Genomic DNA, 21,920 nt, shown 5'->3' on the forward strand with positions numbered 1-21,920 from the left:
CTAAGAGACACTTTGGTGCCATTAACAGTATAGGACCTTCTTTCTGTATTTGTCAAATGTTCCATATTGACCCCCATCCACCTCTCTTTGCCTTTTAATGTCCATTTCTTATTGCCCAAACTTTTCTTCTTTATTCCTCTAGATTGTGAACCTTATAGAAGAAACTGGACACTTTCACATTACAAACACAACATTTGATTTTGACCTTTGCTCGCTGGACAAAACCACAGTTCGTAAACTACAGAGTTACCTGGAAACATCTGGAACATCCTGAGGATACAACAACTGGATGCATCAAAAACTTGGGTTTTTGTTTTTTTTTTGGTTGTGATATTTTTTTGTTGTTGTTTATAAGAAAACACTCAGAATGATGCAACCAAAAGGGAAAAAATAAAAATCAAACAACTTTCAGCTTTATTTTTCTTTAAAGCCAGTCATCATCTCTTGATAAAGGAGAGGTTAAGCAAACCAGCCTCAGCGGACCACTCTTCTCTCCAAGGACATCCCCGGGAAGAGTTTGCCTGGATAGCCTTGAAAACAAACAAATCAAACACAACACAAGAAAACTTAAAGAATGTGTATGGTATCATGTATCTCTCTCTGTGGCGGTTCATCCCACAGGACGAATGCATATTCAACACACTGCCTTATTACATAACTGATCTATTTATTATCGCATACAGATATCCTAAAGTCGTTGAGGGAATGACACCACAAGACATTACAAGTACTTGGTCCCGTGGATGCTCTTTCAATGCAGCGCCCTTGCCATCCCAAGCCCAGTGACCTTACTCGTATACCGTGCCACTTTCCAGCAACTTTTTCCAACTCCTTTAACTCGTTGCAGTCTGTATTTTTCACCTTTTGTTTTTCCAGTTCCAGGACACAAATGATCAACTGGGGGGGACCAATAACCGCCCTGATTTTCTTCTTTGTGGTCTTTTTCCTGAAAGTTGGGGCCCAGTCCTTGGCTGTATCCATACAATGATCTTGGACCATGGTAGAAAAAGCACCAAATAGGATCATGACTTGCTGTCTAGCCTTAGTCAATAAACCTGTAGGACTTTTAAACAAAAGTGTACATGTAAACGTCCTGCATCCAGCCTTGTTGAGCTGTCATATCAACATTTGTGTGTCTGTTTTACTGTTATAATATTAGAGGGATATGGAAGTAAAGGCATTCCACAGGTTCATCATTTTTAAAAGAGGAATTCTGGTTCTGTTTTCTAAAGAAATGTTGTAGAAATTCTTAATTTGGATCTATTTATTAGTAAGAGTTTCGGCTTTCTTCAGCTGCCAGTGTGTTCTTCATCTTTACCATAAAACCTGGAATAAGAGATTTTTGTTTGTTCTCATATGATTCCCCTTAGACTCTTTTGTATTTGGAAAATTAAAATCTTCCTTTGGGGGAAATTCTTGGTTATTCTGCCATAACAGATTATGTATGAACTTGTAGATTCAGTGTTTTGATACCTGTTTAGTCACTTGCTTATGTTTCCAGAAGGATTTCTTGTATTGGTGAGAATAAAGATGGTTGGGGAGGGGGGATATTTTTGTTCTTGATGTACCCTGTTTTGAAACTAGAAATCTGTCCTGTGGCATGCAAAAGAAAGCAAATTATTTTTAAAGAAAAAAAAAGTACTTTTGGTGTCATTATTCCATCCTCTCCATAAATGGAGAAACGCAAAGTGAGAACAAGCTCATCTTTCTAGAAACTCAACTGGAAAGAAAAGAAATGAAGAAATACTTCTGGATCCAAAGGTTCTCTCCCTGGCGCAGCCTTAAGAAAGTCCCTATATGCTAACAGACCAGTGTCTCCCTTGTTTATTCCCATGCCAGATGCTGTCTTTTCATCCAGAGATTAACTGGTGTCTGTACAGAAAATGGTATTTCCAGACCCATTCTTTTGGACAGTCATGTAAATGCAGATGGATAATGGAGTTATTTCTGCATTTTAAAAAGGGGATTTTTAAACTTTGTTTCTTTCTATCCAAAGACACTATTTTTCCCTTTAAAAAGTAATACAGCCATGCTTCTTGGCAGTGACTTCTCTGAGGCGTCCTCCCTGGGCACAGTGTATGTTTTCAACAACGTTGTGATTTTTGATGTTTGGCGTGAGCCGTCCTTGAAGCATTTGCTGTCTAGTCCACTCCTCAATGTTTAGGAGAAACTTTGAGTTGTCTTAGACATTAGGTGACTGACCAACTACGTGGTTTTAGTTGTGTTTTGTTTTGTTTTGAACCTCACAGGTAAAAGGGGAGGACAGTGCTTATATGGAATTATTTGCAAAATTTAAAACTCTTTTTAAGGCTTCTAACTGCTAGTCCACATATTCTAATTAGGCCAGAAATGTATGTGGTTTAACTAAAATATCTGTGTAGTTTAACCAGGAATGTACATATGTAGTTTGGGCCATTTTTTATTTTTGTAACTAAATTGTGTGGCAAAAACTATGCTTTGGCAATGCAAATATATTTTTGTTCCTTAGGTTACTAACCAAAACACCAGATAACATAAGTGATCAAACAAACAAACAAAAAGTTAATAAGAGACACCATTACAGTGATAAAATTTAGATGTAAAGTTTAGATAATAAAGCGAACATCATCGAGATGTAAATTTATAATTGATAACAAAATTCGGAAAATCCACCATCTACAACTCATGGAGACCGCAAAATGAGTTTTCCACGAAATTCCAGTAACATAAGAGTCACGTTGTTAATTTTTTAGACTCTTGCTCTCATCTAATTTATAAATGCAGAAATAATAAACCCCCTTTCAATTGATTTAAATACTTATACTTCTCTTCAAGTAACCCACTCAGTGCTGCCACATTTATGTACACGTGCCTTTGAAACCTATTAAAAATGTTTTTGGCACACATGTATCCTAACAGTGGCGTTGGTTTCTTAAGCACAAGAGAAAAATGGCAGGGTTTAATTTCTTTAGTGTATATATAGTATATATATAAATAGATGTTTCAAATAAAAGTAATTGGGTGAGTGTGAATATGGTTTGAGCCAGACAGAATATGATAAACTTTAAATTTTCCCCCAGTAATTTGAGGCAGGGTGGGGGGATGTATGTACAAGACTTTCCCCCTAAAAATTAGCTTTTGCCTCTGATTTTGCAGCAGACTATGTATGAGGGTGGGTGCTTCTGTCTTGGCATACGGCAGTCATGTCAGCTACAACAATGTTTGCAGTGACTGTTTCTTTACCATAATCCACCTCCTCTCTATGTAGACAGCTAGGTATGTCTATATGTGCTTGCATATTGTGTCAAAGTAGGGAAGACCATAAAAAATGTAATATCAGGACACTAGAAGAAAAAAATCATAAGAGGGTATCCTAAACATTGTAAAATTGCTGAGCAAATCTCTCTCATCTGAATAATTATGCATCTTTTTGTTGGAAGAGCCAATCCATTTGGTTTTCTTCCACCAAAAGTTTCTACAGATTCCTTCGACAGACTCAGCTAACCTTCATAAAAGACAGTTCAGACCTGCATAACATTCCAAGCCCTATAGGTGTTAACGAGGTAACATACGTGTTTAAGAGAGACTTTATTCTTTAATGTTTTAACTCTGCCTAGGTAACGGAGTTGGATGTTCAGTGTTGGAAATGGTCAGTATTTGTGTTGGTGGCTGGTGTTCACTTTTATCACTGTGGATGTGATCAGCTCTGGAGTAGTTTTCTGTATGCTCATTACTGTCCCCCTTTAGCATTGTGTGTGTTCATGCGCTGTACTGGATACACACACAGACACACACGCATGTTATAAACTTGCTGTGGACTGTTGCCCTAAAACTATGACTGTGATATAGAGTCTACTACAGCTGCAATGAATGTACAAGAGTCAATCCCCGCGGTTTAGCCTTGAGCTGGAAGTCTGCATCTTTTGACCTCTTGTTTTATATGATGCTTTTTATCATGTGGGCACTGCCATCCCTGAATATTCCTTATAAAGATGCATCGAAGAAGTCAATTTAAGAGGAAGACAAAGCCACCGTTGTCTGTAAACTGTAAATATGTATTTTGGCACTTCTATTCCAATATTCTGAAAATACAGTTATGATGGAAATGCTGACAGATCCCTAACGGTGGCTAGAGCTACCATGCAGGGCAAAAATAAATTAAGTAAAAATGGATTCTTGTGATTAATAGTGCAAGGCCAATACATTTTATAAATCTGTCAGTATCTTTTTTAATAGAGTGTGTATGTGTAGTAATGTTGAAAGATACCCTGTGTATGTGTGTGTAGATGCTGTTATGTGAACCCCAAGGCATTCATAAGATGTATTTCCCATTGCTAAAACCCATGGTGAAATGTACATACAGATGGACAGAAATAGGTGTTCTCCTTAAATTCCTATCTATTGTGGCTCCATTTTCTTTAGAATGTATAGTCTTAGTGATCTGTGAAGAGTCATTTGACCGAAGTTTGGTTTTGCTTTGCATACAGAAAAATGAGCCTCTACCCTGTCTCAAGAAAGACGCTGGAAGAGGGAATGCAGAGACCAGACCAGTCAGGGACTGCCAGTGCTCGAATCCCCGTGTCTGAGCACCACATTCTGTGTCCTAAAACCAGTACGTTTTTTAAGTGCCGCAGAGCTGGGCAAAAAGTGGTGGCACACATTCTTGGAATAAATCAGGTTCCTTGTGCATGATATTTTTTCTTTTCCCTTATTTATCTGGAAGGTTTTGTTCATAAACTAAACAACCTGCTACTGCTGGACAGAGTCAGTCTGACAAAAGGCCCTGCGTTGACTTTAGCAGCAAGAAACGCTGCCTCAACTAGACAGGAAGGAAAAAGGCTACTTCCACAAAGAGAAGAGAATACTTTGAGTTTGGCAGATAACCAGGGAATTGGGTGTAAGGCTCTTTTTAATAATAAAGAGACATCAAATTTGAGAAACTGTTATCTTCAGGCTGACAGCCATGGAGGAGATAAGAGTGGACTGCCCTGTCTCTTATCAGTTAGCACCTGATTTTAGGTGTGGACGCATCAGTCCCAGATGGGCTTGGCTGACAGTTACGCTTGCTACTGACCAGGCTTGAAGTGGCCTCATCTCTTCCCTTGTTTCGGTGTAGGTGTTCTTTTGTTTCTTTTAAAAGAATGGCCCTGCATCTTCTCCAGCCTGGAGAAAGTCAAGATGGGCATCGGGGGCCTGCGGACGACTCAGGATGTTGTGGGCCACAGTCTCTCCCAATACATTGGTCCCTCTGCCTCTCGGGACTGTGTTCCCACTTGGCTAGGCAGTGGGCCCTGAAGAGAAATGACAGCTTAACTGGGTCCTGACACCCAGACCTGTGTGCTTGGTAATTCAGGGACACAGTGTCCAAAAGCAATGGTCTTGTTTGTTCTGATTAGTGGAGCAACTACGCGTATTTTATTGGTTTCCTTGCCCAGGATACCATCCAGATGGAAAACCCTGAGCGCATTTCCGGGCTCTGCTCTCTCTGCCAGGGGACAGTATCCACACCTTCCTGTTTATGTGGCCCCTTCTTTAGAGTCCATGCCAGACTTTTCCAGAGGCCATTAACTTGCCCTGGGCTGTCAGCCTCTTGGTCTTCATTTCCCCTTCATTAAAGAAGGGTAACCTATATGGTACTTGAGGACTAGGAAGGGAGGTACATGGCACAAACTAAAAACCAGCCCAGTAATTACAACTGACTCAATCGCTGTTAAATAACAAGAAAAATCACCTACCACCTGAATGGGAGGCTCCTGGAGGCCACCGTGTGCTAACTCGCAGCCCTCGGCAATCTACCCAGAATAGGTGGCCGCCGGAGGGGGAGATGATGGTGAGTAAAGGCGCAGCTATTTGCTCATTTTCCCCTGGTAATCATGTCTCCCACCACAGGCAGCCCCCACCACAGAGTTCTGAAGTTTCAAAAGAGTAGAAAAGGATAAATCCAGGCCATTAAAAGAAAATAATCAAAGCTATTGAAAAGATAAAACAAATGAGTCTCACTAAAAAAGGCCGTCTGTGCAAGTAATAAGGTTGAAATGCTGATACTGATTTCCTAGCTGCACAGCATTCCTCACACATGTGGTTTGTGTATCCGCGTCCGGGTGGGTGGTCTGGTGAGAAGTGCTAAATGCAGCAAGATGGCTTAGTTTCTGAGCAGTGGAGGGGAGCTTTGGGACAGGCTCAGCGGTGGCATCGAAGGCCCCTGCAACATAAAGAGGCTTTCCTTTTGTTTTGTTCCAGGAGGGAAAGTTTTAACTTGGCCTATTCATTTAAATATGAGTCTCTATTCTGCACAGAATCAATCCAAAGGGTAGGAGTTTGTGTGTGTGTGTGTGTGTGTGTGTGTGTGTGTGTGTGTGTGTGTGCGCGCGCACGCGCGCGCATATGTGTGTTTTTTCTAAATCACCTCCTTGTCCCTCATCCCAGCCCTAGTGGGTGGGATGTATGGCATAGGATGTAATAACTCTCCATTTATTCTCCTTGACTCCCTGGATGATAGGCAACTATAAACATCTCTTTGAAAGAGATGTTGTTTTCAATAACACCTTAGTCTAGATACAACAGGAAAAACTCCTAAAAGCACAAATTATGAATATAGTCCACAAACAAAAGCCAGAGGGAGATGGACTCCCCCCAAAGGCACAAGTATACTAACCAGAATGCTCAATGAAGTCCAGCCAGTTCAAGGAGGGGAGATTTGTTGAGGGAATGTCTCCTGCTCAGGAGACATGAGATGAGGCCCATTGATGGCTTGTGACAGACATGAATCATTGCCAACTCTTGTCTTAAGATGGGTTGCTGCTTCATGAATATTCCTCAGAATTGCGGGTTTTATTTTGCCTGTCATTTGCTTGGGGGATAGATCATCGCTTTCCACATTTTATTGGTCTGTTTACAGGTTTATTGCCTGTCTGCCTCACTAGAGTAAAAGCCCATGAAGACGCGGACTCTGTCTTATTCACTGCTGACTCCCCAGGATCTAGAGCACCCACGTTTGCCCAACAAAAATGTGGGAGCATTTTGTGGAACGCTGATCTCTTTTGACATTTCATTAAAAATGATTTTATGTTTAAATACGTTTGGAAAAACTGCCTAGTATATGACCCTCTTGGAAATTCATGACATGCTCCTGTGTTAAATCTCTGTGAGACCATATGTTCTAACAACAATAACCAAACTTGTTTACTTAATGCAATATTTTCCAAGTTGTATATAACACAATGGTAATTACACAAGATGATAATAGATATTTTGCTTTTAAGTTCCTTGATCAAAATAGTGTTTAGAGTAGATTTCATTCTTCAAGGTTTGCAACATAAGTTGGGATGCTACAGGTTCAGAGGAGGGCTACATAGCTATTAATATGCCTGGAAACAGTTTTCTTGGTTAGGTGATCACTTATTGTCCAAACTAGGACACTTTTCAGAATGAAATGGGACACTATTAACTATTCAAGGACAACGTAAGTAAACCAGGGTTGTCTTTGGCAAACTAGATCCGAGGTCACCCATTTCCAAGGCACACAGTTTGGGAAATGCTGGACTGGAAATACAACCTCAGATTTCTCTGTCACTTAGGCATGTGTACATAAAAGGTGTCTGATTGGGCTCTTTATGGTGACAGGTAGGAGCAGGCCCCTAGGACCCAGGGTGTACAGGACGTTTCCAATGTTGCTGGAGATCCTTCATGGTTGAAGTCCCTGGGCCACCCCTCCCTTCCCCACCGCTGTGCCATGCTAGCCTATCATTTGAGTAATGAATAGGCCAGTATAGACGATCAGTTTTTCTACGATATATGCAAGGAGGACCCACTCCTTATATTGGGTCCCTAGTCCCTGCCCTGCTCCCAGAGCCTACTGCATGTTGAGGTTGGGTGGTTTCCCACACAGGATACCTGACACCTTTGCTGGAGATGCTACCTCTTCGTTGCCACCTGCAGAGCCACTCTGCCTGCTGCTGGAGCTGCCCACTCAGCAGGCTCTTTCGCTGTTGGAGCATGTTCTGGAATTTTGCTGCCCTCCTCTCTGTCTCCAGGACCTGCTACCTGATACCCTTTAATATTTTGGTGCTTCCAAGTTGCGCAGGCGCAATTCTTAGCACAAAACAAACATTCAAAAAATGTTGAGTGAATGGCTGTAAATAAACCTCTTGGCTTGCAAATGCGTTGCTACGTGGATGTCATTCTCGGCTGCCTCTTTCTCTAAAACTTTGTCTCTTCTTCTGCTGTTGCATCAAAGGCAGAATAGACACTGCCGTCAGAAAGGCGTGGTTTTGAATCCCAGCTCTGCCACTCCGAGCAGGGGAACCGAAGCTTTCCTGACCCCTGGTTTTCTTCCCTGTGAGATGGGATTAGCATGCACCTCTGTTTTAAAGGTGTTGTGGAGGGGAGATGTTTATAGAGCACTTAGCACACTGCCTGCTCTGTAGTAAGGAACTCGATAAATGGTGGTGACTTTACTTTTTAGTATGCAGTCTCTCGTTCAGCCTCAGTTGTCAGCCTATGGTGATGTGGCCAACACACTAACAGCCACGATCCCTGGCCAAACTCACAGGCATGTTCTTGCAAGGCAGCCATCAGCTACGTAACTGCTGCCTTTGAACTAGTTTCAGCCCATGGAAAGGAAAGGGAGCCAGAAGTAAACAGAGTTTTCAGGTCTCGCTCTGGCCTCAGAACAGAACACACTTCCATTGGATGAGCGCAGTTGCTGGAAGTAATGTTGGTGAAGCTCAGATTATAGATTCAAGACCCTTGCGAGTTCCTTGGTTTATCCCCTTACATGGCTACACACTTCCTAATCCTACACAACCATACAGTGACTGTCCTGGGTCAGAGAAGGGCAGGGGGAGAGCACACCCTTTCAGACTTGACTTCATGGTATCTGGAGGGGGAGGTTATCCAGTGTGATCATCATTGCCATCTTTACACATCTGTGGCTTACCACGTTGGTGAGGGGTGTTTGGGGAGGAGGCCATCCTCTTGAGAATATTGGCTATTTCACCTGAGTAAGCCCAGGTTGTGACCCTGGTTAGCCAGATGTTCTACTCACCATATAGATCTTAGAATGGTATTATGCATTTTTTTTTAAAGGCAGACATGTATATCGTGTAGAAATGGCCACTGTTATCTTACAATGCAAGCATTTCAGTAACTCATTTCAGCATTGTACTCTTAAAAACCACACCACGGTTTTTGTTTTGTTTTTTGAGAAAGAGAGAGAAACATTGATTTGTTGTTCCACTTATTTATGCATTCATTGGTTGATTCTTGTATGTCCCCTGATCGGGAATCGAACCTGCAACCTTGGCATATCAGGATGATGCTCCCACCAACTGAGCTACCAGGCCAAGGCCACAGCATGATTTTGATGGGATGTTATTGGCCACATCACTTTGTAGAGGACCCTGCTTTCACCATATAGACCTTTCACTGTGTTGAAATGCAGAGAAATGCCACTTTAGTCACTATTCTCTGTATCCTTTTTCCCCTTAAATATTATGTGATGTATTAATCTCCTAAGGCCACTGTAACAAATTACCACGAACTTAGTGGCTTAAAACAACACAGTTCTGGAGGTTAGAAGTCTGAAATCTGTCTCACTGGGCTAAAATCAATGTGTCAGCCGGGCTGTGCTCCTTCCAGAAGCTGCAGGGGAGAATCCCTTTCCTTGCCATTTCCAGCTTTGGGAGACTGCCCACACTCCTTGGCTCACGGCCCCTTCCCTCCATCTTCAAAGTTGGCAGCATAGCTTCTTAAAATCTCTCTCTGCCTTGACCAATGCCTCTCTCTTCCATCTTTTATGGACTTTTGCAATTATCTCAGGACCACCCAGATACTTCAGGATAATTTCCCCACGTCAACATCTTTAATCATAATCCTATTTGCCCCTTTGCCGTGTACGGTAATATAGGCACAGGTTTGAGGGATTAGGACGTGGCCACCTTTCGGGGGCCATTATTGTGCCTACCACAGATGGGGAGATGCTGTGTGAAGATGCCCATCCTTTTGGAAGTTTATGTAAGTCTATTTAATATCTGAGTAGAACTTATTTGCCCCACATTGAAAACAAAAGCAATTTTGCTACTGGTTCCAATTGTTCATGGTATCCTACTTACTGATGATGACTGTGGTGGTAATTTCTTCAGAAGTTGAAGAAACATTCACAGTAAGCCATCTTAAAAGGTTAGTTAAGGCTTTAGCTGTGGTGACGGAAATTCAATCAGCCACCAGATATTTATTGAGTGCCCACCATGTACCAGCCACGCCCCTAAGGAGCCTGTGAAAATGCAGTAGTTGTGGCTGCGGAATTTCCTTTCCATTTGGATGGGATGGAGATTCTTCCCTCCTGAGCAGCGATGTCTTCGTGTGGTTAGAGCTTTGTTGAAGTTATCTGGGAGTCCTTCCCTGGCAGGCAGGCTGAACGGCTGTTCTGGGCTCCCGGCCCTCTTATTCCCCTTGCTGAAGGCAAACTTTCTTAATCTGATCTGAGACATGAGCATTTTCAAGGGTTGCTCTGAATAAATATCTCTGAGCAATAAATAAAGCCATGCACAGGGAGCAGTCTGGGGCACCCACTGAACGAAGGAGCCGCCCTGCAGTGTCTGCCAGAGAGTCCGCAGCGTTGCTCCTTGCTGCGCGGGTTTGTTGAAAAAGATGAGAAACCCCATGACCTCGGTCTCATCATATACCATCTGACTCAGTGGTTCCGTGTGCTCAGCTGTGGTTTGGGCTCAGCCCAATCACCTAGGGGGCTTTTATAAGCTGCTCTTCCAGAGGTTCTGAGTCGATTCTTCTGCAGGGGCCTGGGATATTGCTATTTTCAAGTGCTCCCCTGATTATTCTAATGTGAATAATATTTCATACCGGGGCGAGGTATGAAAAATAAAGTCCTGGTTCCCACTGCCAGAGATTTTGATTCAGTAAGCCTAGCGCTGGGGTACGAATCCCGATTGTTCAAGTTCCTCAGGTGTTCTAATGTGCAGCCAGGTTTGGGGGGCTGCTGTCCTAGCAACAAGCTCTCAGCTATTAGGGTTCTGTTTCCCAGGGGTCCCTGATGCTAGCCAGGGACTTATTACCAATACAGATTCCTGGGGTCCACCTCTATCCCAGGCTTCCTGACAGGGGCAGTGTCCAGAGAGATGCAGGTTTAACATGAGCTCCAGGTTCTTACCAGGGAATTGCAGGGAGCCCTGATGGCTAATGAGGATCCTGACTCAAAGCCCTTACAGTTGGGCCTTGACTTACATAGAGCAATCTAGCCCAGGAATCCTCTGTCGGTCCAGGCATTTGGCCAATACTCCTGGGGCTGGGTTAGTGGTGTCTGAAGGACACGTGTAAGGAAGCTGTACTAGGTGTCATGCTGGTGGCATGGAATACTTCCGTCCCCGAGTATTTCTATTCAGACTTTGTGGGTGTTGATAGCCACCTGGAAAGTGATGTGTAGATCTGTTAGGTTATCGATAAGAAAGGGGGAGGTTTGTTGTAAAGCACTGTGCATAGGGAAGACGAAAGTCAGATGCAAATCCAGCTGAATAAAAATAAATAAGAAGTACTTAAGAATGCACCAATCGAATTTTCTGTGATGGAGACAACATGTTGGCAGTGAAAGTTTTTGTCAGTTCTAATTCCACAATCTCATACCAAGTATACATTTTTGAGGTTTCTTTTACATAATCAAATTTGTTAGCAATTCCAGTATAGAAAATAACAGTTTATTCTTACTGTTTTAGTTTTGCTTTTCAATGAATGCATTCTTTTCTCATGTCTGTACCCTGTAACCAAGGTCAAAATTTGTTTCCCTGGAATTATGTAGCCTTCTTGTGTGGTGGCATATAGTAGCTTTGTTAGCCTGAATTTTTGTACAATCATCCAAGCCCTCCTTACAGGTGATTTTCCAGCATATTTACATAATCAAATCATCAATCCACTGATCACATCCTCACACCTAACCAATTTAGGAAAACTCAATGTGATTTGCCCTGCAAGGAATCTCCACAGTCTTGATTGATTGCAGAGATTTCCCTTTACGTTTTGAATGTATTTTCTTCTGTAGACCAAAAATGATGGTTATTTCCAGTAAGTCGACTAAGCAGGAATATAATTTTTTATGTCATTTAATGTTCATAGGATTCAATGCCTTTTCTCCAAGACTCATTATTGATCTTGCTTTGAAATCCCTCGTGACAATAAGCCTATTGTATGGGAACAAATTTTTGATAAGTTGTCTAAATCATCTAATATTTTCTCTTTTCAAGATATGTCATTCATGTGAAGGTGCCACTGATTTAGAGATAAATTAAAAGGATTATCAAATATCTCCACCTGAGTGTTACACCGCATAAGAAAGACGTTTTCTCTAACAAAGTGTAATCACTACCTTCCTCCCTGAGCATTCCACCCCTTGAGTGATTCCTACGTTGATTTAATTCTTGATCAGCCTGTCAGTTTCAGTTGGTAGCAAATGGGGAGGAAGGCTGATTTCCTGAAGGACATAAAAATTAGATATTGATTTTTTTTATCCACTCGCCTTTCAGTTGATTTGATTATTGGTGAATATAACTAATATGTAGGATTGAAACCTAAATAATGTGACAAATCTTGTGAAAGCCATTTTCTTGCTTTAAGGGAGTTTTTTTTTTTTTTTCCTGAACTAAAGTAGAAGGGGTAGGCAAATTAATAGTTCTTGGGCTTTTCTTGCTTGTCTATGGGCAAACGTAGAGTGAAACATAATCCTCTGTTGTGACAAATTTACCTGTAGTGTGTAGGCTTTGCTTTTCCATCCTCCTGTGTGGCTTTTGATTTTGTGTGCCACTGACCTTCCTAAATACAAGTCTTTTCATTGTAAGCTGCCTATTATTTCAATAGCATGGTATACATTATAGTTAAACCAATAAATAACTGTTTATCCTCCTGGCAGGCCCATCCCATGGTTATTCTTTCATTAGTTGTTGACTGAAGTGATTTTCCAGACTATGAATGAGCAGGAATTCACTGGGGTGGGATCTGTGCTCCAAAGCCAAGGTGGTTGTTTTCCAACCACTAAAAGCAACCAACTTGGCTGGGGATGCCAAGTTGAAGAAGAGGCCTTACATAGAGCTTGGAATGAGAGGAGGTGCTAGACAAGAAGATAAAGGTTGCAGAGCATGAGATATGTGGTGTGAGAGAGTCACTGGAGGAGGCATAGGGGTCTGAGTGGAGTCCCACAGAGCACCAAGAAGGCATGTAACCGAGCCTGTACAGGAAGGCATTCTAAGGAAAGGAAACAGTATGAACAAAGGGGAAATATAGAGCATCTCAGTCAACTACATCTTTGAGTTTGGTATGACTCAAAGATAGAATGCAGATAGGGGGGATGCAGGGTGTAAAACTAGAGAAGTTAGCTAAGTCCAGGTAGTCATTGTTGTCAGACTTAGAAATGTGGGCTTTATCCACTGGGTAAATGGTCAGCATAATAAATGGGAGTAGCATGAACAATTTACATTCTTAAGTAGGGTCTCATACTCCTCCCCTCCACAAGGCGTACACTGTAAGTGCCCTCTGACTCCAAGCTGCCGTGCTCTCATGACACTTTTAGCATGAACCTCAGTTACATGCATCTCACAGTATTCTCATTATTTTTGTATCAGTTACCTACTGCTGTGTAACAAATCACCCCAATAGTTAGCAGCTTAAAACAGCGTATTTATTGTCTTACAGTTGCTGTGGCACATAGGCAGGGCTTAGCAGGGTCTTCTGCTCAGGGTCTTTCACAAGGCTGTACTCAAGTGTTTCCAAGTTCATTTAGTAGTTGCTGTGAGGAGTCAATTCTTCATTGACTGTTGGATTGAGGCCTCAGTTTCTTGCTGGCTTTGGCTGGAAGACACCATTAGTTTGTTGCTACATGGGCTTTTCCAACTGACAGCTTATTTATTAAAGGCAAGATAGAGTCAGCTAGCAAGATGGAAGCCATTGGTCTTTCATAATCTAATCATGGTGGTGACTTTTTCCATATTCTCTTCATTAGAAGCAAGTCACTAGGTCCAGCCCAGACTTCAGGAGAGGTTACCTCTGTTATCATGTCAACAGTAGGAATCTGGACATGCCACCTGGGTGATTCCTCAGTTGGAGGGCCAGCCTTCCTCTCAGATGGAGCTTGGTGGTTGGATAAGAAGCAATAATGTTTCTTGGAGGCACTTCCTGATATCCCAGATCTTAGAGCAGACTCAAGGAGGCAGGAGAAGGCATTTTGTTCCTTGGCTGGGCTGCATCCTCCTCTCCTAAAGGGAAATGTGGCAGCGTTCCAAGGCCCACATATGGGGAGAGGAGAAAGAGTTGATATATATTAGAAAGAGTCAGCTTGGATTTCTGTAGGCTGCCTGTTTATGCTTCACCAGTTCAACTTTCTGGTTTGTAAATCATGGCCATTTGTCTTTCCCTATGGGAAGTTTTTAGTGGTTGGAAAGCAACCACCTCTGACTTGGTTTTGGATCACAGATCCCACCCCAGTTAATTCCTGTGCAGCACTAACAGGGCCGGCTCTCCTCCAGGTTTCTCTCTTGTAGTTGAGGGTATTCCATTCCACTAGTTATATGTTTTGGTTTTTTAAATGTTTCATCGGGATTATGACTGTCTTTCCAGTGTGACTGACTCCCAAGCCTCACCCACATTTCTAAGATGGTGCCAGTCTTTGCATGGATGTGTATGTAATTGGCTGGTCCAGACAAGGTGGCCAGTATCCACATCTGCTCCTAGAAAAAACTAACATTTCTTTTCCAGATTTATTTACTTATTTATTTATTAAACATCTATTGAATTCCTCTTGAATGTCAATTTCAGTGTTAGTCTGGGAGAATAAACCACAGTATCAGCCCTGTAGGAGCTTATAGACTCTAGAACAGGCGTCCTCAAACTACGGCCCACGGGCCACATGCGGGTATTTTTGCCGTTTTGTTTTTTTTACTTCAAAATAAGATATGTGCAGTGTGCATAGGAAGTTGTTCATAGTTTTTTTTAAACTATAGTCCGGCCCTCCAACAGTCTGAGGGACAGTGAACTGGCCCCCTGTTTAAAAAGTTTGAGGACCCCTGCTCTAGAATATTTTGAGGTTGGCCTGTCTCATGTTATATAATCTTGCCCTTTCACAAAAGTGCCATCTAGTAAATGGTTTCAAAATATTTACAGGTAACAATACCACCAACAACAAATTGTTCCTCAAAATGTTGAAAAATTTATGTGATCTCCTCTTCACTCTACTTTAAACCTATGGTGTATATTTAAGGAAGGACTGAATTGGGTCCATGCCAAGGGCAAGGAGAAGAGAACCTACCAGGTAAGTGAGTTTGGAGGAAGTATGCGAGTACACAATAGGTTCCAGACCCAGCCTCCCCACTGATTTCTTGTTCTTCATCTTCCATCTCTGCTTCCCTTTTTGGATGAGACTAGTAAAAATGTCGCCCACAAAGGCATTTTGAGATTGGAGAGGAGTGTTAATGAGCCCTCAGTACTATTTATATAATTCCGCCATTTATCGGCTCTATGACCTTAGACAAGTTGATTAGCCTCCCTAAGCCAGTTTCTCAACTGTAAAATGGGGGTAAGAAGAATACCTTAATTCATTTCTTTATTCAAGAATGTTTTATTGAGATCACTGTTCTAGACAGTGGGAATTCAGAAGTGAACAAAATGAAGCCCGGCCCCCGTGCAGCTACCTTCTAGTTGGGGGGCCACTAAGCATGTAGGAGGTTGGGGTTGAGGTGGAATGGAGAAGATGTAAGCAGAGCAGGAAAGATCGGTGGAGGTGGGGTGCTGTGTATATTGCATGGTGAGGAAGGTCCCAATGAGAAGGGCCCAGGGAGAGTAAAGGGGACAAGTGGTGTGACTGTCAGGGGAGGGAGGGAGCATCACAGGGGGAGGAGCAGCACTCAGACCAACACAGCTGGAGAGGAGAAACTGAGGGGAAGCTATGCAGGAAACACGAGCAGATCACGGGGGCCCCACTATAGCTTGTAGCAAGACGTGGCTTTCCTTTGATTCAGATAAGTGTCATCATCTGACTGCTGTTTTAAGTATTCTGGAGTTTGGGGTGGATTAAATGAGTTAATGCAAGAAAATCAGCACAATGCCTATAACATGGGAAAAATAATACGTGGCCCCGACTGGGTGCCTCAGTTGTTTGGAGCATCGTCCCGTATACCAAAAGTTTGCCATTTCGATCCCCAGTTGGGGCCAGTATGGGAGGCAACCGATGGATGATCTCTCTCTCTCTCTCTCTCTCTAAAATCAATAAATATATACTCCGGTGAGGATTAAAACAATAACAAACCATAAATGTTATTTCCAGGGAAAAGGGTACTCTGATCACAAAGCATCAAGCCTTTAGAAACATATTTGCAAAGTTCTGTGTCATCCAGATGAATGGCTTTAGGGCCTAAGAAACTGGGATTTTTCTAAAGGATGTTCCCTCCATACCAGTGGGGTTTACCCCCTCAGGGGGGTAGACAGGGGCATTCATGGTAGAGAAGACTTAGCTGTCGAGAGTTTAGTGGCTCAAAATGATAGTTGTGTTTAAGGATGCCTTTGGAGCAGCTCAGAGCACGCCCACAGAAGACTGAGGTTGTCCCATGTGCATTTTTGCTAACGGCTTTGTAGAGACTGGATTTATTACCTGCCACTCATCTGCTAACCCCATAGACACCCGGAAAAGCCACGCTGATTCCAATGGCACGGAAGCACGAGAAAGCCAACCTGAGGCTGAAGCAGGGAGAGGCAGACAGGGCCGCGATGACGGGAGGGGTGAATGCTCTGCCTCATTTAGTGTCAACACTGAACCAGAATGTAAAAATGAGTATGTACTGAGAAACAGCAAATTAGAGCTTGCTCGAGAGGTTTGCTGAGAATAAGTGCTTTTTAGTGGATTAGCCTATAACTGGAAATTGAAAATGAATACTTAGAAAGAATTGATCCCAGAGAAGGGCAACCTAGCCGCTCACCTCCGGCCTGAGAGGAGCCGCCGGGAGCTGGGGAGGGGAGGGCTCCGGTTTGCAGTGTTAGTGAATTTTAAAGGCAGAGGATGAAGTGAGACTTGGAAACTCGCTCCTGCCGTAAGTGAACACCCAGAGGTGCTCGTGAAAGGGAGGCCGAGAAAACCATGGCCCCAGGGCCCACTGCGTGCCTTGATGCAGGAGTTTGTGTGAATCCTAGGAAGTCAGGCAATGGGGCTCCTCTTCTCTGTGTGGAGAATAAAATGATCCACAAGCCATCGGAGAGCCAAGTTCTTTCCAGGCCATTTTGCTTCCTATAACAACCTTCACTTTGGCGGTGGTCGGACAGACCTGGGTGTTTCAGCAGATGCGCAGTGTCTGAAAGTTGAAGCAAGCCAGCCAGGCACTATCTGTCACCCGTTCTTCACGTCTCCCGTCCTGTCCTCACTCCTGCAGCTTCCCCTCACGCCTCCCTTTTTCCCTGTCACATGTTGTTCTCTTTCACTGGCTCTCCCCCTGCCACCCTATTGTGCCAGATTTCTCTTCCTTAATCACCTCTACGAAGTGTGCGAGGCAGTGAGTGATGTGTGTACAGTCAGTGATCGGTCCACACGCTGGTTGTTGCCATAGCGTTACTTCAGCAGAGAAGAGGACAAGGCTTGTGTGTCTGCCCGGGGGGAGCAGGACGGCCTCCTGACGGGGTCTGAGTGTGGGACAAGAGGTTGATAGTTACGTCGAAAGCAGGAATGTGCCCTCCAAGCTTTGGGAGGTTTAGAGCAGGCTATTTATAATCCATCAGGGGATTAAAAAGAAAATAGGCAGGTTGTGGGATATTGCCATAGATCACCTCGACAAGATGAAAAGATAGAGCTGCTCAGGAAATGTGTTTACAGATAAGAGGCGAGTTTAAAACACTGGGCCACGATCACGGGGACTGTGACTGATTGCACCTACTAAATAATGTATAAATGAATGTTATTCAGCAACTACGGATATTGACTGGCCAAACAACAGTGGACGAATGGAGGCACACGCAGGAGCCTTAGCAATGAGTCTCTGCAGGCCAGCCCCTGCTCAGGGCGCTCGTGGCCCTGCCCTCCCTCTTGCCTCTAACTACTCTACTTTCAGCTCATTTCGGGGGGAGTCCACTCTTTACTCATTTGTTCATTCATTTACTGCCACGCATTTGAGTACCTACTCTGTGTCGGATTGGATACTTTTAGAAGAAAAGGTGCAGCCTCAGCCCTGAAGGGCCTCATGGGAGGGAGAGGGGAAACAAGCCCAGCTAAGGAAAATAAATAAGGAAATGTGTACAGATCTAGACGAAAGGTCCTGAAAACCTAGGAGGCATACCTCAGTCTGGCAAGTATCTCAGCACGAGGACCTGGTGTTTTTACTCTGGGTTAAAGGAGCCTTGAGCTATTCCTGAATGATGGAGGCTTCCCCCTTGCCCCTTTCATAATCAGGATGAACTGTAAGTATAAGAGATGGTATCCATTCAAAGTTCATTGAGAAACTAGAGTGGGCCTGAAATGAACCCAACCCTGACCTTTTATTCTCCCAGCCCACATAAGCATTTAAAAAAAAATTCCTTGAAATATGGTAAAAAGACCCAAGCGGGCCAGACAATTGACAGCTTGTTTCTTATTTGTTCGATGGAAAGAGTGAGAACATGGCGAACGTGGGAGTGGATTTTTCTGACGTGGAAAAAAACATTGTTGATGAACAAGGCTGTACTTGCATTAGAGTTAGGTTAGACAATTCAGATTGCTTATATGAGTTAATATTTTAAGGCCATTAAATATAAAAATAGTAGGTAGTATTTGGAAGATGACAAGGACAACTGTATCCCACAGTTAGACACACCCTCCCCCTTTGGGAAGGAACTCGGAGCCACTAACTTTCAATGTTAAGGGAAATTCTTGGAAACCTCTCAGAATAATTTCATGAAGAACAGCTGGTATGTTTTAGTTTCATTAAAAATGCCAGGCTTCCATTTGACAAATCTTCAAATTTCCATTAAGGACACTAGAGATGGCTAATTATTAAGTGGTGTCAAGGAGGGAATATAGGGGCTGCATATAATTAGGTTGGGAGTTGGTTATAAATGCTTATCTCTAAAACAATGAGCAGTAATTAGCTGAAATATTAAGAAGCCTAGCAAATATATATTTTTTAAATACCACCACCACCACCACCCCACCCCAGCACAATTAAATCAGAATCTTGAGTGGTGAGCCACCAGGCACCAGCAATTTTTAAAAACATCTCAGTTGATTCTAATATGCAACTGGGACCGAACACCACAGCTCTAGGGGGTTGCTAAACTTGGACATGGAGAGACTATGTGGCCCAGTCACCAAGATACAACATGATTTATTAAGGTGATAGTTGTAAATGTTACTCAGGGTAGAAAAAAAATGGGATTGGGTTACTCTAAATGTGTTAGAGCAAGGTCCCCAGATGTCATCAATCATCCTTTGGCCACTATGGTTGGGTTAGAGCAAACAGGGTGCCGTGGGATGCTGAAGAGTAGAGGGCGTGATCAACCACCGGTACACTAGGCCTTTCTTAGTTTCTGTTTGAAAATCCAAAGCTGCTTTCCTCCCATAAAGGCACTTGACGAGAGTGGAAAGGAGATTTGGAGAGAAAGCCTGAGTGAGAGAGATGTTTACCAAGTTGAAGCCAAGTATCATGTCTGGTGCATGTGAAAACCTAACACGGGAAATCTCTAGCATATGGCAGAACTAGTTCCTGCGAGAGGGCATGAGAGAGAAGCATAAGCATGAGCAAAGACTTCGAGCCCATGGCTTTGATCATTCAAGTCCCTCTCTATGGAATGTAAGTACAGTGACTGTGATGGTTAATTTAACGAGTCCACGTGACTAGGCTAAGTGACGCCCAGTTAGCTGGTAAAACATTATTTCTGGGTATGTCTGTGGGAGTACTTCCGGAAGAGACTGGCATTTGTATCAGTAGACTGAGTACAGAGGTCTACCGTTACCAATGTGGTGGGCATCACCTGATCCAGTGCGGCCCAGAAGAGAACATAAAGTCAGAAGAAGGCCAAATTCTCTCTTATTGAGCTAGGGCCTCCATCTTCTCCTGTCCTTGGACATTGGACATCGGAGCTCCTGCATCTCAGGCCTTTGGACTCAGACCTAATTATACCATGGGCTTTCCTGGTTCTCCAGCTTGAACACAACACATCTCAGCCTCCATAATCATGTTAGCCAATATCCTGAATAAATCTCCTCTTAATGTCTATATATATCCTATTGAAAAACACTGATTAGTTCAGTGACCATCCTGGATTGTCCAGAGTGGCTTAGATAGTGGCTCCATAATCACTGTTTTGCATCAATGTCCAGTGTTTTGAAATCCCAGCGCTTAATGCCCAGTAAATGTACATTCATGTTTGTTGATCTGAACTGATGGCCACTACCCCCTCCAAATTGCCTCTCATACACAGAACCAAACTCCAGCCACTGAAGACCATAACTACCCAATGAGCAGAGGCAGGGACACCCCTGGGATGAAGATCCATTTCTATGAGTCCCCCTGGGTGTGCAATGTGGGAACTGGCTTATTTCTGACATATACCATTGCCACCTTCCCTTCCGACAGCCCGGCTCTATGTCCCCTTTTCCACCCCCAGGCTTCTTGGGTCCCACACCTGTATCTCGTAGTACTGATCTAGCTTTGGATTTCCGATTCCATGTGGGCAATGACATCCGCTTTGGGATCCACACATCTGCCCCTGGCAGTACTAGATCTCCACTCCAGAGCCATCATTGTCTAGTTGTCTTGCCACCATCCTCAGGGACACAGCACCTTGTCAGAGCACTCATGTGCATTGTTCATCTGGAAGAAAGGCTACATTATTCACCCACATATTTTGCTCAAGAAAAGCAACTGTTTTAAGCCAAGCCAGTAGCTCTCAGCCCTGGCTGCACTCATGTCTGGAACCCACACTTTGAGATTTCCTCAGCTTAAACTTTTGTCTCTGTCTTGAAATCACATGAGGAGTATTTGTGCATTTCAGGTGGGATCATTAGCTCACACAAAAGTCATCAGGGAGGGGGTCACCCAACTCCTAGAGGGCAAAGGTGACTCAGGTGACTGCATAGACCCCTTGCAGGGAGCCTCAGACACTCAAGAGTCACAGGAGACTGGGGTGGGATTCCAGGTCCCAATGTTCTCTGTTTTCAGAGGAATCTCTCCTAAACATGAGGGTCCTCTGCTGGCAGTTCGGATTCTCTGTGAAGGCAAAGGATTCAGTTCAGCCAAGGAGAGCCAATCGCTGGAAGAAGAAGCGATTGTCAGACGAAGACAGCTACTGTTGCTCTCTGTTTCTCTAACTTTCAGAAGTGTAGCCCAGACAGTTAAAGTCTCCAACCATTTAAATCACTTCTATCCCATTTAATTTCACAAAGAATCTGGGGTGCCTAAACTCTAAGTAAATTTAAGCTTTAAATGACCATATTCAAAATATGAGATCACATATTTTGGAGAGGAGCAATTTTTTTATTCTAATTAAGATGCAGGCCTGGCTCATTTTGGGTTACAGATCTCCAGAGTTTCAACGTCTCTTTGCTTGGCTCAACATGTCGGTTTTCTTCTATATGGAACATCTTGGCTGGTGAAAGTCTGAACTGAAAATGCACAAGTATCTGTTAAGACAATCCTGTTAACCTGTTGTTACCTGCCAATTACATTGTTCCTTGTTTTAGAAATCCAGTTGAAAGAGACATGCTAAGAACTCCATTAGGAGTAGCCAGTATGGGTTTTTATAAGTATGGGTAGGGAATCTGCCTACAGCAAGTAGCACCAGTGCTGGCATGCTCAGAAAATTCCAACTGGAGGTGGGAGTAAGTGGCACTTGGCAAAGTTGTCCTCTTGTCCTTATTGCCTAGTCTCAATTAAAAAATGTATTGTGTGTATATATTTTTTGGGGAGAGACATTATGGTGAGATTTTCAAAGAC

At 43.2% G+C, this 21,920-nt stretch overlaps 1 protein-coding gene across 3 annotated transcripts in view; it reads left to right on the forward strand.

Moving 5' to 3' along the window:
• Positions 1-4,622, forward strand: part of MLLT3 (MLLT3 super elongation complex subunit) — a 264,020-nt gene extending 259,398 nt beyond the window's left edge. For 2 of the 3 annotated variants that reach the window (XM_008145039.3, XM_008145040.3), the window contains exon 11: positions 143-417. In XM_008145039.3, coding sequence (XP_008143261.2) covers positions 143-274 — 132 coding nt within the window. In that variant the 3' untranslated portion in view covers positions 275-417. Of the gene's footprint in view, positions 1-142; positions 418-4,466 lie in introns of those variants that run through there. The other variant, XM_054727310.1, reaches the window with a different exon arrangement.
• Positions 4,623-21,920: the final 17,298 nt, after the last annotated feature.

Source organism: Eptesicus fuscus, chromosome 15 (assembly GCF_027574615.1).
Source record: "Eptesicus fuscus isolate TK198812 chromosome 15, DD_ASM_mEF_20220401, whole genome shotgun sequence".
In the NCBI taxonomy this organism is placed as follows: Eukaryota; Metazoa; Chordata; class Mammalia; order Chiroptera; family Vespertilionidae; genus Eptesicus; species Eptesicus fuscus.